At 34.9% G+C, this 20,106-nt stretch overlaps 1 protein-coding gene across 1 annotated transcript; it reads left to right on the top strand.

The window, feature by feature from the left end:
* The first annotated feature begins 13,800 nt into the window (after positions 1 to 13,800).
* LOC117574148 (uncharacterized) lies at positions 13,801 to 15,767 on the top strand. The gene is made up of 3 exons (XM_052006916.1): positions 13,801 to 14,911; positions 14,976 to 15,213; positions 15,714 to 15,767. The coding sequence occupies exons 1-3, from the start codon at positions 13,926 to 13,928 to the stop codon at positions 15,765 to 15,767; spliced, it is 1,278 nt and encodes a 425-aa protein (XP_051862876.1). The 5' UTR covers positions 13,801 to 13,925.
* The last annotated feature ends 4,339 nt before the right edge of the window (positions 15,768 to 20,106 follow it).

The following is a 20,106-nucleotide window of genomic DNA, read 5'->3' on the forward strand; positions in this document are numbered from 1 at the left end:
GTTCGCTGTGCTTTGGTTGTTGTTGCGCACTTTTGGGGCAAATAGGTGGCCTCATAAATCAAATATGTCACAGCAATTTAGGTGTCAGAATTTTTATTTTCTTATTTTTATAACATTTTTGCTCTGGCCAAGACGATGGCCGCCTTCTAAAAAGGGGCCAAGCCGAAAGGGCAAACCAAATGCGATGCGTAAAACCCACAAAAAAATATTTAAAGGTCCCTCTCCTCTCCCCTTTTCTCCTTCTCCTTCTCGGAAAAGTGGCCAGCAGTGGGTTAAAGGCGAGAGGTAAGAGATTGAAAGAGGCGAGAAGAAGGTCTCGACCAGCGCACAAAATATTTTTGCCAAGGGTTCGAAATTGCGCACAAGAAAAACGCTAAATTTAATGAAAAAAGTTTCATAAATATGGCAATGAATTTAATTAAACGCACAAAACAACAACAACAACAGCAACACACACACACAAAAAATGTAGGAAAGAAGGCAAAATGCGAAAAGCGGCTGGAGGAAAACACACAACAGCTACAAAGATGAAAAAAATAAAAAACAACAAAAAAAATGAAAGAGAATGGGAAAAGCACACAGCATGGAAAACAAGCCGAAAAATGTCGGCGCACTAATTACGCGAATTAAACGTCAATTTGCAAAAACAATTCGTTTACCAAGCATTCAGCGCACAAACCGAATCTAAAGAGAAACATTGTCAACAACAAGTCGACTAAGCAATGCTCTATCTGAATAAATATTTAAATGCCACAATATTTGTGCAATTAAATTATTCTAAATTATATTAGATTGAACATAAAATATGTTTTATAGAGAAAAGTATTTGAATTTTAAATAAAGTTTACGTGATTTGAAGCACTTAACTTAATATTGAGTTAGTTCCCATTATTCACCATATTTCATCTAATTCCCAACTCGTTTTAATGAAAAAACTCTCATTATTCCCTTATAAAAGTAACTTTATTGAATTGAGTGCATTTGCAGTTCGTTTGTGTAGCCTTGAATAAATTGTAGAGATTTTTTGTTTGTCTCTGTTATTTTTATTTTTCAAAGGCTCACATGAACTGCGCGTATCAATTCCATAGAATGCGAGGGTAAACTTTAAAGAACTTTATTGCAAAATATAATTGGGTATTTATAAGATTTATTTAAATACTCTGTAGTCTTTTGGATGATGCAAAGGGTATATTATAAGTATAAAGACTGAAAATGATTTAAAATAATGCTATGAATAATGATAATGGTTTAAAACAATAAATATTTCATTTAAAAGTAGAAACACATCTTTTAGATTTTTATTTTTATTTAATATAAAAGTTTTGTCTTTTCTTCTTCTTCTTCTTCATCTCCATCTTCTTTTTCTTCTTCTTCTTCTGCTACTTTTATTCTGTTTCTCTGTTTACTTCTTCTTCTTCTTCTTCTTATTATTATTATTATTATTATTATTATTATTATTATTATTATTATTATTATTATTATTATTATTATTATTATTATTATTATTATTATTATTATTATTATTATTATTATTATTATTATTATTATTATTATTATTATTATTATTATTATTATTATTATTTTTATTCTTCTTTGTTATTAATTATATTTTTCTTATAATCTTATTCTCTTTTTTTAACTATTTTCAACTCAAACTTTTTAATATGACTTCAATTTCGGAACTTTACATAATTCTATTAGATTGCTTCAAAGTTATAATATTTTCTGATCTCATTAAGATTTGTATTTATTTATTTTTATTTTTTGAATATAGTATATTTATATTCTTAAACTTAGTGAATTATTTCCAACTTCAACTTTACAATATAACGTTTTTATTTTTTCTGTTTAACGCAATTCTTTTAAGCCCAACCAAATTTATAATATTTTCCGATGCCTTTCAATTTATAAATTCAGTCAGCAGCATCTGTTATTCGAGTAATAAGTTCGGTTTTATAGGAATCTTTGCGAAATCTCGTTGCATTCATTTCCGAGTGCATACAAATTATTTATGAATATCATTTCGGTAAAATACGTTAAGCGTTCGACTCTTAAACTGATATCATACAATAAATAAATTATTTTTCATGTGTTGCCAAATTAAGTGAAAAATAAGATAAAGATAAATCAGAGTTGTTCATTTGCAGTGCATATAATGTATGTGATTAACTGGCAATAAACTAGAACAAGTTGTAGACCAAACTAGATCAGCTTAATTAAGGCAAAGAGACTCTCGATGGATTGGTGTAAATTGAAATTGAATGCGGAAGCTTACGACACTTGAAAGTTGACGTTGATACTTGGATGCTCTGACTTTGACTTTCACTCTGGATGTTGCTGTTGCTGATATGGTCGTGACTGGATCAAATGTCAGTTGAATTAAGTCAAATTATCTTTGAATAAGTTGCCGTAAATATTTTGGCATACGCCACACACAGAAGAAGGACGACAACGATGAGGATGAGGACGAAGTCGCGACGTAAACAAGTCAGAGAAGTGAGAGATGGGGGGGTCAGTGAGGAGACCAGGATAGAGGAGATTCATTAACTGATGGCCAACGCACTGAACACGCCACGTATTCTCTCTCTCTCTCTGTGTGTGTGTTGTTGTTTTGCCCTGGAACTTTTCCTTGACTCTGCGTTGCTGTGTTGGGTTTTCGTTTTTATACCCGCTACCCATAGGGTTGAAGGGTATTATAACTTTGTGCTTGCAGGAAATGTATGTAACAGGTAGAAGGAGGCATCTCCGACCCTTTAAAGTATATATATTCTTAATCAGCATCAATAGCCGAGACGATCTAGTCAAGTTCGTCTGTCTGTCTGTCCGTCTGTCCGTATGAAACACTGGATCTCAGAGACTATAAGAGATAGAACTATAATTTTTTTCGACAGCATTTGTTATGTTTCCACGCAGTTCTAGTTTGTTTCAAATTTTTGCCACGCCCATTTCCGCCCCCGCAAATCAAAAAAATCGAATAACAAGCTTAATTTTAAAGCTGGAGTTGCGAATTTTGGTATATACAACATTTACTATAGTAGTTATGATTACTTAAAATTTGGTTGCGATCAGATAAAAATTGTCGAAGTTATTAAAGAAATACTTTTGGGGCCTTCTTACTAAGGGTCTTAGTTGCTTTGGCTGACAATCTGGTATATTGTGCTGTCTATGGTATATTTTGAATGCGGTACTATATCGACATGCAATATATACAATTTGGTATTTTTAGTATTTTTGCAGTATATTTTTGGTATATTTTGAGAATAATACCGCAAAATATATTTCTTTTATTCAAATTGGGTAGCGCGTATCTCACAGTCGAGCACACTCGACTGTAGCTTTCTTACTTGTTTTTTTTTCGAGGGGGGCCTTGGCAAAATGTTAATGAACAACATCACGGCACAGACTCTCAGCTCGGAATCGGAATCGACTCCATTCGACACAGAGATATGGTCAAGAGTCAGAGTCAGAGTCAGAGTCAGTGTTGAGAGTCGGCAGCAGTACATCATTGTAATTGAGTGTTCATTAGCGGGCGAGTCGAATGAATTTTGGCATATTGGTTGCGGGCAGTAAAATCGACAACGAAACACAGCACAACGTCATTAACTTGCAACCTCTTGCCTTCTGCCCCCTCATTCAGGGAGCAGTCTCATTATCGTCATCAAGTCATCATCTTTATGCGCTAATATTTGTGATGTACGGCGCCAACTTTTGGCCAATTTTATTGTACATTAAAGCCAGCCAGAAGGATAAAGCAACAGCAGCAGCAGGCAGCAATCAAAGGGAAGGCAGGAGGCGAGAAGTTTACAAATATAATTTTGTAAATGTGCGTTATGGCAATGAAAAGGACGGCGCACAACTCTTTGGTGAATGCCAAGTGGACTCCCCTTCCATGGATAGGGGGAAGGAGAAAGGGGGAAGGGAAGAGTCGCTGAGATTGTTAAGCACTGACTGCCAAGAATAACAACAAATTGCTGTCGGTGTTTGTTGTGCTCAAGTTTTTTGGCAGCGCGCGCTCTCTCGCAACATCTGACTTGGATTTGATTAATTCTGAAGTCGGTTTAACGGCTAAGCACCAAGGGGCAAGGCGAGGGGAGGCAAAGGACAACGTCAGGAGTTGGGGTACTCATTCATTTTGCTGCGGCTTGTGCGCTGTCTGTTGGGGTAAACTTTGATGAGCAACCAGAGAGAGAGAGAGAGAGTGGAAGAGGGAAGGGGAAGCAACGTTAAGCTGAAAGTAGCACAAGTAACAAGTTTGATTATAAAATGCAACAACTGTAAATGTTATCACAGCAACGGAAATGTGCGTGCAACATGAATACGATGCGGTTGTTGCAACGAGGCTACGAGACTTAAGAGACGCCTCAGCGTCGCATACTTTCATCCAAGCCAGTTCTATGCAGCATTGTTCTATTAGTTAAGCTGCTTCGCTTTCTCTATTTCTGTGTGTGCAACTGTCAAGTCAAATTAGAGCCATTGAGGTGCTTCACAATCTTGCAGAAAAAAAATGTAGAAAAGAAGAAAAAAACTTGGATTACATTTCATAATAAAAAGCATAAAACATAAAACACATTCCACATTCCACTTGCGCTTTGCTTTATTCATTTACGACTCCCTCACTCTACAATCTACACGATGAGTATTATTTGTTTCGCCTGCTGCTCGAGTCCTGTTGTCCCCTCGAGTAGGCAGACATAAACGACTCCTAGAAGAGCCCTACAAATGCTGCGTTCAGCATAAGCTCGAGCACCTCTCCACAGAATTGAAAGCGCCTTTCATAGTTTTAATACAAATTTATATAAATAAGCAAGGCGATAAAACGAATAAGACGAATAAGAAATACGCTTTAAAACAAAGTAAGAATTGAAATATTTTAGATAGATTGTCTTAAAAATAAATCAACTTTTATCTATAGTATCCTGTCTTCATTCCCTAATTTTACCTTGAAGATTTGAAAATCAAGAAATAAGCGAGCAGACAAAACCTCACACGAATAAGAAATATGCTTCCAAACTAAGATAAGAAATCTATAATTTAATGTAATTTTATAAAAAAAGATAGATAAACATCCAGATTTTGGTCTTAAAAAGAAAATCGTAGTAAAAGATTTTTAGGTTGAAAAACATTGAATCAAGATTCTTATTTTAAATTTGGAATTTAAGATAAAAAATATATTCATGTAAGATTAAAATCTTGCTTCAAGAGTGTTTTATTCTTGATTAAAAATAGAATTGATTTTAGAACAAACATTTTTGATTCAACTATCGCATACTGCAATAGGGTTATAGCTGTTTTGGCTAACAATTTGGTATATTTTAACCTCTATGGTATATTTTGAATGTAGTAATTCAACAATATACCAAATATGGCTTTCGGTATATTTTAATTTTTTTCAAAATATATTTAGTATATCTCGAATGTAGTACTTTATCGATATAATTATGGTATATTTTTGCTTATATTCTATTCAAAATGGTTAGCAGGAATTCAGCTGAGAATCTTACTTGTTTTAATATACTTAATAATATATACTATATATAATATCTATAAATAATATTAATATTTTTTTACATTTTGATTTTCTTACAGGTCGAACAATAATTCTAAAGCAGCTTCTTACAAAAAGTGAAAAAAAAAACATCTTGTTCCTAATGCGAAGTCAAAACAATATCAACTGCAATTTAATAGATTTCTTAAGGTAAGTGAAATCCCTAAAATTATAAACAAATTTAGCACTAACTATCTGAGGTTCTATTAAAAGCATTCAACTCATATTTAAACAACTTTTCATTTGAATTCATTGCAACCGAAAATTAGAGTTGACTTTGGCAATGAGTTGAGAGATAAACAGTCAGCATTAGTTTCTCATTTAGTGACTATTATAGTTGAAATAAAAAGCCAGACAGTATTAGTTTCTCATTTAGTAACTATTATAGTTAAACTTTTCATTCAGCCTTTGAAATATATATTTTCGCTTTGCAAAGTCGACTTTCCGTAATCGTTCTTCACAATAGGCGAGCCATTAGTGACTCATCCAGTATTTAGAGAAAGAGAGACATTCAAGCATTTTGAGTATTTTTCAGCAGCAAGTTGCTCAGTTCAATTATCGCATCAGACTAATCTTTTGGTAAGCTCACGGACTTATCTTCTAGCAAAAATTTGTAACAATCTAAATGCAAATGTGGGGGGGGAGGTGGGAAATGAAAGAATCACATTTGACGCTGACTTTTGCCCACAAGAAGTTTAGTGATAAATCCACTTGGAGAGACACATAATCAAAAAGAACTTTAAAAACTTTGCTAAAACCCTAATGCACTATACGAATAAAGAATGATATTGCTAAGCCCCCCGACACGAGAAGAAGACAGACAGAAGAGAGAATCCTCTGATGCTCTCATATTGTTGCAGTTTGTATTTTCTTGTTGTTGCCGTTGTTAGTGCTTCCGTTTTGTTTAGCTGTCAATCTAAAGCAGTCGCAATCGCATTCGCAGTCTCCCAGTCAAGTGGGACTAGTCTCTAGTAGTTGGCCCCCAGACTCCCAGAAGAGGAGACTGAGAACTGAGCTCCTCTGTTGATAGTTAATTTCAGTCATTCAGATAGAACTGTGTGCATTTGTTGCTGTTACAAACTTGAATTATGTGCATGTCATTGTGTAACTACACTCGCATAAAACTCATTTGCCATTGCTTCTGTTGCTGCCAACACACAAATAGCAACAACAGACGCTGTCCAGCAGCAACAGACAGAAGTTGGACTTGAAGTCTGCTATTCTGTGCTGTGTGTCCATCGTCATTATCATTCAACTATCTAACTGCGACAACGATCAAAAAAATACCAGAATATTTTCCCTTTCTGCGCAAACAAAATAAATTAGAATTGAAATAATTCGTAGCAAACTTTGCGTTTTTCCTAGTTTTTAATAAAGCAAACGCCGCTGTGCAAACTTTTGGCCAGCGGCAACGCTGCGTATGGGCAATATGCAAAATGCCAGACTCGAGGATTGGATGATGGGTTGGGTTGGGAAGGGGAGTAGGGGGCAGATTTTGCGGTTGGACTCGTAGCTAACAAACAAACAAGCATAACAAAATGAAGGAATAGAACGGAACGTAGCGTAACGAAACGGAAGCAACGGCATCTCGCTCGCTGGATCTGCAGCATTCAAGGCGTTGCGGATGGGGGAGGGGAGAGGAGAGGTAGGAGGACACATTGCGACTCCGACTCCGAGTCGGGGACAAGCGCGGCCAGCGAGCGAGCGAGATATAAATAAATAAAATTTCAAGGATGCGTGCGCTTTTATCTTCGCAACTTGCTTTGCCTTTTGCCATTGCCATTGCCATGCTATCTTTTTCATACACTCCTCGCCATGGGTCTTGTGCATTTGTCAAGCGTCATGCGGGACACACGCTAGTCACAGAAGATGATGGGAAGAAGGGCAGAAGGGCAGAAGGCGAGAAGCTGGTCCGAAGTATTGCATATATTAGATTGAGCAAGTGAGGCTTGAAAATCTGTAAAGTACTTTTTTTCGATTTGAATCTATTGCATTGACACTGGTTTACGTATTGAATTAATACACAAGTTTGAAGTGGAAATCAATTATATTTTGAATTCAAAAAACAGTAATAAGTACACAATACACAAAATATACTATTGCAAGAACAGCTGCAGCTTTTGTGTCTTAATCTAGTATATTTTGTACTCAGATATGAATACCATATTAAAAGTAATAGTATATCTACATACCAAATACAGCATAAAGTTTTCTTTCGGTATATCTTAACGATAATTCAGCTTTCGCACTCTTAGGCTGCAACGGTCTGTAATCTGGTACAATTTGAATTCTATGGTATAATTTGAATGTAGTAGTATATTAATATACTAATTATTGCATTTTATAATTTCAAGTTTTTTGCGGTAAATTGATTTGTTATAGCTTAGCGATAACACAGCTTTCGCCCTTGAAGACTTCAGCTGTCGGCTCTTAGTTTGGTATATTTTAACTATTTGGTATATTTTAAATGTAATAGTATATCAATCTACTAATACAGCATTTAAGTTTTTTGATATATTTATTTGGTATATCTTAACGATAATATAGCTTTCGCACTCTTAGGCTGCAGTCGTCTGTAATCTACACCTGTTATCTATAGTATATTTTTAATATAGTAGTATATCTATATACTAGATATAGCATTTGTTATATTAACGTATTTTTCGATAAATTGATTTTGCATAGCTTAGCGATAATACAGTTTTCGGCCTCAAAGAATTCAGCTGTTGACTCTTAGCTTGGTATATTTTTAACTGGTATATTTTAAATATTATACTATATCAATCTACAAAATACAGCGCTTTGGTTTTTTCTTATATTTATTTGGTATATCTTAACGATAATACAGCTTTTTCACTTTGAGGCTGCAGTTGTCTGTAATCTGGTATATTTTTAATCTTTTAGTATATTTTGAATGTAGTAGTATATTGGCATATTAAATGCAGTATTTAGTATATTAGGTATATTTCGGTATATTAAATTGTCATACCTTAAAACTTTCCCACTCGATGGCTGCTGCTGTTCTGTATTAGTCTGGTATATTTTTAGCTCAACGGTATATTTTAAATGCAGAAGTATATCGATATACCAAATACAGCATTTGTTAAATATGCAGCTGTCTTTAATCTTATTTTTAACTTTATGGTATATTTCAAATGTCGTAGATCTATATACTAAACTTGGTATATTTAAGTATTTTTCGGTATATTTATAAGGTATCTCTCTCTAAATCTCAAAATGAATATATCATTAACAACAAAATAATTAGCAAGAGTATTTAAACTTCGCTTGAACAAAATTTATTAAATGACTATCACTTTTGTTTGTTGTTATTGTTGTTTATATTTTTTATACTGCTGTTGTATTACGTTTAGCTATGTGCAGTTTTTCATATGTTGTAAATAGCTTTCGCTGGCAACATTTCTACCCAAAAACTTTTTGTGGCAATTCAAACTAATGATTAAAAATTTTTGCAGTTTTGTGTTTGTTGGCCTTTGTGTTTGTGCTATGACATTTCATCATCATCATCATGATGCTCAGCTACGATTCATTCATACTTCTGTGTATGTGTGTGTGTCCTCGTCCTTTCACCAGGCTCAACTTGCGAGTCCTTTCATGGTTTGCTTTGGTTTTGGGTTGGGTTCGGTTCGCTTTGGTTGGGGATGGTCAGCAACCGCAATTTGAATATATAAATACATTTTAATGATGTCGCCGCTCATTAATCATAATCTATTCATTAATTTTTCGGACCTCCCCTTCTCTCCCGCTCAGCTCGCAGCAAGTGGCGGCTGACATGTCAGAAAATCTTGAACAAAATGTAAAATGTTTGGACCTTTGTTTTACATGAAATTTAGATAGGATCGCGGACTCGACAACAACAAACTGAAAAGCAGTGGGAGACGACGACGGGCGAACAAAAAGCGGAAACAGATACAAATAGAACACGACATGGCAGCTAATTAACGAACAATTTTTTTTCATTTGTTTGTGGCGTCGCTTTTCCTTTTGCTGCCACCTGCCCAATTAGTGAAAAGCGCGGCGACCACACCGCTCAGCTTTTCTTAATGGCAATGACAAATTTTTGTATAATTTATGTATTACTTAGCTCGAGAGATGCTAAACGCTCATCGCGGCTCAGCTCAGCTGAGCGCTGTTAAATATTTGAAAGATAAGTATACGCCCCGTGTTCCTCTCACTCTCTTCTCCACTGCCCAAGGCTGTCTCAAAGATGTCCAAGTATACCATTGGGATGGGCGTGTGTTGTGCTGTGTTGGTCGCCGCTGGGCGTGTCGCCTTACACAGAATGTGACCCATTAGCTGATATTTATACCCGCTACCCATAGGGTAGAAGGGTATTATAACTTTGTGCCGACAGGAAATGTATGTAACAGGTAGAACGAGGCATCTCCGACCCTATAAAGTATATATATTCTTGATCAGCGTCAACAGCCGAGATGATCTAGCCATGTCCGTCTGTGTGTCTGTCCGTCTGTCCGTCCGTCCGTATGAAACACTAGATCTCCGAGACTATAAGAGATAGAGCTATAATTTTTCTTCGACAGCATTTGTTATGTTTGCACGCAGAACAAGTTTGTTTCAAATTTTTGCCACGCCTACTTGCGCCCCCTCAAATCAAAAAAATCAAAACAATAACAAGCGTAATTTTAAAGCTAGAGTTGCGAATTTTGGTATATACAATAATTACTACAGTAGTTATGATTACGATATACCAAATATACCATTTGGTATTTTTTTTTTGTATTTTTGCAATATATTTTGAATATTTTGAGAAAAATTCCGCAAAATATATTTCTTTTATTCAAAATGGGTAGCGGGTATCTCATAGTCGAGTACACTCGACTGTAGCTTTCTTACTTGTCTTTTTTTTTTTGCTTGCCATTTTCATTTTCGTTTTTTTCGTTTTTATTAAATTCAAGCACAGTTGTTCGCTTAGTTTGTCTATTTTCATTTTGTATTTTTATTTTGCGTTTTTTTTTTCTTTCTCATCTCTTGATTTGATGGGTCTCGAGAAATCGAAGCGGGATAATTTGTCACCAGAGAGAAAATGGTGAAACATTAAATTTGGCAAATAAATGGACACTTGTTTGTCATAACGCTGCAAATGCGTCCAAATAAAATGAAAATGAAGAACCAAAAAAAAAAAGGACGTTGCCGGCAAATGGCAACACGACGTCACCATCAGCAACGAGGCAGCTTCTACTACTCTACTAAGGAAAAAAGAATGAAGAAATTTTAAAAAATGAAAAACAAGACCATTTTCATTTGTGCAATAAAATAGAAAACAACAAAAGCAACTACGATGACGATGGCGATTACGATGAAAGAGAGCATGCCATGAAAATCCATAAGGGTATCGCCAACTGAATCGTTGCCCTACTTAAGCTGCGTTTCGTTTTTCGTTCCTTTTTGCCCACTTTATCCTTAAGCGTTTTATCGTAAAAATTTTAACAATTCTTGTAGCTTTCGACTTCGCTTTCGCTGTCAAGCAATAAATTATACACTTTAAGTATATGTTGGAAATATTTAAGTTCATATTTTATGAGCCATTTATGTGGCGGAATTAAAATGCATTTTCAGATACACTGATTTTTACTTAAAATTCTTATTTAGATGAGTGTTATTATTCGAAATTCTTATTTTTATTTTATTTTTGTAGTAAAGTGTTTAAATTTAAAATCAATTTTGACTCGTTTTTAAGTTCATCAATATTATTATTTTGATTGGTGTTGAAAATTGAAATGAAATATTGTGACATCATTTTGAGCATTTAAACTAACAGGAAACTTTTTTTGGTATATCTTACCGGTAAGCTGTCGGTTCTAAATCTGGTATATTCAGAACTTTATAGTATATTCTAAAAGTTGTAGTATATCGATTAAATGGAAAATGAAAATGAAAGATTATTATTTTGATTGGTGTATAAAAAACTAACATGAAAACGTTTTTAGTATATTTATTTGGTATATCTTACTGATAAGTTGTCGGTTCTTAATCTGGTATATTCAGAACTTTATAGTATATTTTAAAAGTTGTAGTATATCGATTAAATTTAAAATGAAAATGGAAGATTCAGTACAAAATTAAATAAATAATCTAATTTAAACAAAAAAATACGAATCAATAGTTTGCTTAAAGAATGACACAAAAAAAATAATGATGAAAATAATATAATATATGCAATTTCTTAGCTTATTAACTCGAAGCTAGGAATACAATAATAATAATTTTTATATTATTTTGACATTAAAATGTCAAAAAAAAAATGGGTGAATTTTTAGTTTGGCTTAAAGACTAAACAAAAAATGCAATTAATAATTAATGCAACTTCGTACCTTTCAATTTCTGAAGTATATTTCTCAGTTATTTTGATATATTGTACAAAAATGTATGAAGTGAATTTGAAACTTAATTTGACTTAAAAATTAAAAATGATATATAGTAGATGATCTTAGCAGAATTATATACTTTTATATATAGTACAAAAAAGTATTGAATGAATTTATAGCTTTTAATTTGACTTAAAAAGTAAGAATGTTATAGATGATCTAAGCAGAATTATATGCCCTAAAATTTGTAATTTGTCGAATTTAGAAAAGGAATCACAAAGTTTTCAAGCTGATCATAAAATATACATTGATCGCTGTAGCTGAAGTGAAGACATGATTTGAGCGACATTTAATGCCCATAATGTCCATATGCCATTATTTGTTGCTGCAGAGCATTTGGCAGCATAAAAAAAGGAAAATACAACGACAGCGGCAACATCGGTTGAGCATTGCGATGACGAAGGAGTTGCGGAGAGAGTAGTTGAAATAACCCGTTTTTATACATAGCACATTTCTGTACAAGGAAGTACTAATTAGGGTCACATGTCATTAATGTCAATTTAGGGGTAATAAAGATGCAATTTAATTAGGGTAACCTCTTGAAATGTCAAGTGTGAGGTAATAAAGATGCAATTTAATTAGGGTTAGTTGTGGAAATGACAAGTGTGGGATTTGTCTGACGAAATCGTACGCGACCCGAGACGGGGCGATGAAAGGATCGGGATCGGGGTCGGGGGCGTTTCGTCAGACAAATCCTTCGGAGTCGGGGTCGGGGTCGAGATCGCTTGTCCCGAGACGCTCTCGGGGTCGGAGTCGAGATCGCTTGTCCCGACACGCCCTCGAGGTCGGGGTCGCAATCGGTCTCGTATCGAGGTCGCAATCGTACTCGAGTCGGGTCGGGGTCGAGATCGCTTGTCCCGTAGACGCTCTCGGGGTCGGAGTCGAGATCGTGTCCCGACACGAGGTCGGGGTCGCACGTCTCGTACTCGAGGTCGCAATCGAAAACGATTCGTAGATCGAGGACGAAAACGTGCAACGAAGACGTACTACGATACGCTCTCGAGATCGTGTGTCCCGAGACGAGACGGTGGGGGGTCGGGGTCGCAGTCGAAAACGATTCGTAGATCGACGGCGAAAACGTTTAACGAACACGTGCTACGATACGCTCTCGAGTTCGAGACGAGACGGGGGGTCGCAGTCGAAAACGATTCGTAGATCGAGAACGAAAACGTGAACGAACACGTGCTACGAAACGCTCTCGAGATCGTGTCTCCCGAGACGAGACGGTGAGGGGGTCGGGGTCGCACTCGAAAACGATTTGTAGATCGAAGGCGCCTTGCACGCTAGCTAGCATCGCTAGCTGTAAAACGATCGTAGGCGCCACGCTATCTATAAAACGAACGAAGGTGTGGCGCCCACTTGTCTCGTCATTTCGAATGTATTCGAAATCGGAGCGGAGGAAGGACGATGTGATGAACGTTAAAAGGATGGGAACGTGAAGTAATTCAGACGAGAGTACAACACCATTTCCAAGACACTTGAAGATAAAATAGAAAATCTGAAAGAAAAGCCGAATATTATAACCAAGATGGAATGAGACTAATACACCATGAATACCCAAGGATATTCGTCCACTATTCAATTTTCCTCGGTTTTCATCCAAAACCCTAAAAATCCTTAAAATCACTTCTAGTTTGTGACTCGAAGATACACATCGGCTCCGCGATTCTCCAAAGTTAACAATATTTAAAAATTGTTAAGTGAATAATTGTCTAGTGAAAAATTGTTTAAACATTCGGTATTAACAATAAACGCTCGTCGAAAACAAATTATAATTGTGGAGTGAAAATTGTTAATAACTTTCAAAATCAAGTTTGTTTAAACAAATTATAAAATTCGAAAATTATTAAACAACATTGTAAAAATCAATTTTACAATACACAATCAAATACTTTAAAAACAATACTACAAATAAAATAAAGTTTATTACATTCAACCAACAAATAAAAAAAGAAACAAACAAAAACATCAACATGAATCCCGAGAATATCAACAACTTCAACTACACCACCAACACCATCAATGGGGAGTATTGCTATTCCTGCCAGCATTACCTACCTGCAGGTATGCAATGGCATTTCCACGCTCGCACTGATATACATAAATACAAGTCTATCCGTCCGGTGGACGGAAGAATCAAGCAGATTGTGAATGGATACAAGGGACGTATTCTCCAATACATGTTTGAGAATGAGGGAGCGGATGTAAGGATGCCTATGGAATTCCTAAATGAGGCTGGATTAGCACTGATCCCTCACTTGGAATGCGTGATGACTACCCACCTATCATCCAAATGCAATTTTGAGTTGTTTGCTGAGTACATGCTAATAAAAGAGTATGATATTCAACAAGAAATAAAATCGTTCCAGAGCACAATGTCTCAGGTTACGACTGGATCCGACTTCACCCGCTTCTTTGAATTACATAAAAATGTGATAGACGCAAAAATGAGTGAGTTTCAGGAAAAGGATAGTGGATGGACCTTGACACGAATTATTAGGCTGGAGCTTAATGTTTACAAATGTGATCCGACAAAAGGATCTAATCATTTTGAGCTTCCGCTTAAATTAAAAAATAGAAAGGCAGTTGTTAATGTACAAAACAAAGATGCTTTCTGTTTTAAGTGGGCAATTATATCAGCCCTCAAACCAATAAGTAGATCATACCATTGTAATAGTTATGGTGTTGAGATTACGTCTCCAATAATTGAGGTGAATAACATAAAGATTGACTTCAATGGATTAACATTCCCGATGGAAATTCGAAAAATAAAAGAGTTCACTCAACGAAACCCTCACATAAGTTTAAATGTTTTCGGGTATGATGAGGAATCTGACAAAATAATTGGACCACTTTACTGCGATGGAGTGGAAATGAGAATCCACATTAATTTGTTATTCGTCGACGGACCAACGGCGGGTATTCATGGACACTATGTGTGGATTAAAAATATTTCATCGTAAGTACATTCATTAAATTTGAAAATATCACAATCACCTTACAATTTCATTTTTCATTCACAGTCTACTTGCCAAACAACTGGGTAAACATCGAGTTAAGCGTTGGTTCTGTAATCAATGCTTACAATACTCGACGAGTGAGGAGAGGGCGGCTCAACATACATTGAGATGTAGTCGGATGGTTACCGAGGGACCAAGAAAGGATCAGAAGATCACCTTTAAAAATCATCACCGTCAGTTGGAGGTTCCGTTCGTCGTGTATGCAGACTTTGAATGTATATTGGAACCAGTATCATTAGATGTAAGTGTAAACACGAAAATTATTAATAAGCATGTGCCAGTAGCATTCGCATACTACATAAAGTGTGCATTTGACTCTGGCTTAGATAAGTTTGTTTCGAAGACAGGAGGTGATGTTGCTCGCACTTTCATTAAAAATTTAACGTCAGATTTGTCCGATTTGTATGAGAACCACATGAAAATAGTGGTTCCAATGCACATGAGTCATAATGAGTTAGATAATTTTAGGAAAGCGAGCATTTGCCACATATGTAAGGGTATTTTAAATAATGATAGAGTGAAAGATCATTGTCATTTTACAGGTAGATATAGAGGTGCAGCCCATAATTCCTGTAATCTTAATTACAAGACGGGTGATTTTATCCCCGTATTCTTTCACAATTTCTCCAAATACGATTCTCATTTGTTTGTTAAAGAACTTGGAGAAATTGAGGGGGAAATAAAAGTTATTCCTTTGAATAAGGAATTGTATATTTCAATTTCTAAATATCTCCCTCTAAGGAAAAATATGCTAGAAATCAGGTTTTTGGATACTATCAGATTCATGCCCTCTAGTCTAGACACACTCGCGGGGAATTTGAGTGAGGAGAATTTTAATGTGCTGAAATCACAGTACAAAAACAAGTCCGATTTTGAACTACTTCGCAGGAAAGGAGTTTTCCCATATGAATATTTAGATTCTGTTGAAAAACTAGATGAAACTTCTCTCCCACCGAGATCCAAGTTCTATAGTAATTTAACAGAGTCAGAATGTTCAGAAGAGGATTACGCTCATGCCATCCAAGTATGGCATCATTTTAATTGTCGTTCATTGAAGGAATACTTAGAATTGTATTTGAAAACTGATGTTTTATTGTTAACAGACGTTTTTCAAAATTTTAGGGCAATTTGTTCTTCAATTTACAATCTTGACCCAGCCCATTATTACACTACACCAGGATTGTCGTGGGATGCTATGTTAAAAACCACAGAGATTGAACTCGAGTTACTCACTGATATTGATATGATTACATATGTTAAGAGTGGAATTCGGGGTGGGTTGGTGCAATGTAGTCATAGACATACAAAAGCAAACCACAAATACTTAAAAAATTTCGATCCTACTAAAGAATCGGAATTTTTAATGTATGTGGATGCAAACAATTTGTATGGATGGGCTATGTCTGAACCACTACCTTACGGTGAGTTCAAATGGTTAGACACGAATCAGATTAAGAGTTTTAATCTAGAAAATATTCATGAAAATAGTGAGTATGGATATATTCTAGAGGTTGATCTAGATTACCCTTACTCACTTCATGATGAACATAATGATCTACCATTCTGTCCGGATAACAAGCTACCATCAAGCAGTTGTAAAACTCCCAAGTTAATAGCCGATCTCGCTGAAAAGAAGAATTATATCATATACTATAAGACTTTAAAACAGTGTATGAGACATGGCTTGGAATTAAAAAAAATTCACTCCATCCTTCAATTTAGGCAGAAAGCCTGGCTCAAAAAATATATTGATATAAACACTGAGCATAGGACCAGAGCCAAAAATAATTTTGAAAAAGATTTTTTTAAATTATTGAACAATGCTGTTTATGGAAAAACCATGGAAAACAGTGAAAAAAGGGTGGATGTACGAATAATAACGGAGTGGGACTATCCAGTTGAAAATAGGAAGTTAGGACGACCCAAATTATGTGCCAGGGATTTAATATCAAAATCTAATTTTCATAGTGCATCAAGGTTCAGTGAAACTATGTATGCAATTCAAATGAAGAGGTTACACAACATTTGTGATAAACCAATTTATTTAGGATTTGTAGTGTTGGAGATGTCAAAATATAAAATGTATGACTTCCATTATGACTACATGAAACCTAAGTTTGGGAAAGCACTCAAATTAAATTATATGGATACGGATTCATTTATTTATAGCATAAAAACAAATGATTTTTATGCAGATATTCGGGATGATGTGGAGTTAAAGTTTGACACGTCCGAATATCCAGATGAATTGGCCGAGTTGTATAAGTTTAAGAAATGTAATAAGAAACGATTAGGTTTCTTTAAGGATGAGTTGCATGGTAAACCAATGACTGAGTTTGTTGGTTTACGCTCAAAAATGTATGCATACACTTATGAAAATTTCGATAACTCTGGTGAAATATGCGTCAAAAAAAATAAGGGGGTAAAGGCATGTTGTTTGATGGGCATTTCATTATCAAATTATTCAAATACTTTGTATACAGGAAAGCAAGAACGTTCTAGTATGCAGTTGTTTAGGTCTAGAGGGCATGAAATCACTACAGTCGAAGTAACAAAAACTACATTAGATAGTCAGGATGATAAACGAATAATAGAAGAAGATAAGATTTCAACTATAGCAAGAGCACATTATTTAGTAATACCCTTTGAAATTGAGAGTTCCATATCAATTTTAGAAGCGGAGTCAAGAGTTTGGCGCAGCCAAATGTTTGCACTACAGAACTCACACAGTAACCAAACTAGTGTGAACAAAATAAATAATCTTAAAAGAAAGTTGGATAATAATGAAAGTGCGATCAACATTTACGAAGGACAATTAATATGTCATTTCTTGTTAATAGATAATATGAAAAAAAGAAAACTAGATGATTAGATTAATAAACAATACTTTATTGAAATTGAAATGTATAAATTAAAAAAAAATAAAAAATGTTTAAAATTAAGTGTACATATTAGTAAATTAAGAAAAATAAAAAATTATAAATAACTTGAAGATAAAATAAAAAGAAAAAATACAAAACACAAAATTGTTTTCAATCTTATAATATTACAAAATTTCATTCTTATGAATCCAGCTGTCTTCGGTTTTGGGGAAGCCCAACCAGCGCACTAGAGCTCTATTGCCTTTCTTTTTTAACACTTTTTCAACCAGATAAGTGTTAGGAAAAACTTGTTTTTTTCAGTTCCTCTTTGTAGAAACCACCTTGAATTGGATTCCCATTGAAGTCTTGTAGTAAGTATGTTGTTGGGTAAGTATTTTGTACTTTGCTTATTTTAAAAATTTCAGTTGTCCAATTAGGAGTATAGCCTTTTTTCAAATACGTGTTTGTACTTGCTGATGCGTACATAGTCACCCATTTTCAATTTGCTTCCCGCAAACATTTTAATGTTATTGTAGACGGTTTTTCAAAATATGTTTCTCATTTTTAGTATTTACATTAACGGGTGGCATTCGTATAGTTCTATGATGTCTATTGTTGTAAACGGAAATTAGTGATTTGAATATATCAACCCACTTGTATGTACCATTGAAACTAAATTCACGCCACATTAGGTCTTTTAATGATCTATTAAATCGTTCAACAATTGAGGCCTTTAGACTACTAAATGTTGAATAGTGGTTGATTCCATATCGTTTCATTAATATCTTAAATTGGGTGTTAAAGAACTCTTTTCCATCGTCTGTTTGAAGATTTTTGGGGAATCCTCTCCCTGATTGAAATATTTTCTCCATGGCCTCAGCAACATCTTTTGCATTTTTAGACTTTATTGCTTCCCCCCATCCAAATTTTGAGAATGTGTCTATCACTGTTAGCATGTAGCGATACCCATTGTTTGAGTGTGCATACTTCCCCATTTCAACCAAGTCAGCTTGCCATAATTCGTTTATCCCTTTTGTTATGACTCTACGTCTAAGAAAATGCTTACGTGAAGGAGCATGTATTTCATTAATTATTCCCCGTCTAGACATATTTATTACTTTCGAATATGAGAGCGTATAATTTTATCAAGAATATCTGATGTAGTTTTCTCAGTCTTGATTATTCGCTGATCAACTGTAGTCAATTTATCGGATAATAATCTCTCATTCCTTTCTTGATGACTTGAAATCATTGATGTTAGAAAATTTCTCAAATCGTTTACAACTTGGTCTACATATTCTTTTATCGCCAAGTCGGCATTCTCAATTGGTAAGCGACCATTTTTTAAACGTCTTCCTTGAATATTATAACTTCCATCATTATCAATGTAGAGTCCTGGTATTTTCTCACGTCGTTTTAAATGAATAGAGATCTGCTTATCATTTACATAACGTCCAAACTTGTCAACAGACATGATGATTATAAGTTCATTTCAATATTATCAATCAATTATATATGAATTTAGTGTATAATTTGAGCCTCTCTCAATTCTTCAATTATTGATGTAATTTCATTAGTATGATTCGTATTTCCAGCTGTTTGAGAGGCAATTAAGAGTTGTAATCGTTCAACCAACTCATTTGGATCGTCCCAATATACATAATTGGGTTTATTCGTCGCGAGTGACATGAAACCAGTTCCAGAAACAATAGATTTTGAGAATTTATGTGTAGACTCGGCAGTACGTGATTTTGTTAAGAGCGGTTTAATAATTTTTGTATATTTCTTTGCCCTTGTTCCTCTGATCTGTCCATCGGAATTAAAATTTCTCCGGTGCACATTAGTTATCAATAAAATTTCATTATATATTTCTAGATCATTTGGATTATAATTTTGAGGTAGGCGGTGGAATATTAATGAATATAATCCACTTGTAAGACGCCAGTTTTTCCCATCATCCAATTCAATTTTTTTGTGAGTCACATTAATATGTGAATTCCCCAACATTAATTGTCCACTTGCATTTTTGTATGGACCATATGTCTTATCCAAAAGATCTTCCCGTGCCAGTTCACTGATATTCAAATTTTTTGAGTTGTCCTCATGTTGGATTGATTGACTCGCTATCGAAGGCGTTGAATGTATAGCTGTTTCATTTGATAACACGTTCGATGAATGAGAGGGCTCTTGACTCATTAACGGCAATGATGAATGGGGTGAGTCTTGAACCGGTAATGGAAGCGAAGTGTGGGGGGATATTTGCTTCATAAACT

The sequence above is a fragment of the Drosophila albomicans genome, chromosome 2R (assembly GCF_009650485.2).
Source record: "Drosophila albomicans strain 15112-1751.03 chromosome 2R, ASM965048v2, whole genome shotgun sequence".
Lineage (NCBI taxonomy): Eukaryota > Metazoa > Arthropoda > Insecta > Diptera > Drosophilidae > Drosophila > Drosophila albomicans.

Coding starts and splice junctions, on each gene's coding strand:
- LOC117574148 (XM_052006916.1), top strand. CDS start 13,926: ATGAATCCCGAGAATATCAACAACTTCAACTACACCACCAACACCATC. Junction 14,912..14,975: donor TGGATTAAAAATATTTCATC/GTAAGTACATTC, acceptor TTTCATTCACAG/TCTACTTGCCAAACAACTGG. Junction 15,214..15,713: donor TGGAACCAGTATCATTAGAT/GTAAGTGTAAAC, acceptor TCTCCCTCTAAG/GAAAAATATGCTAGAAATCA.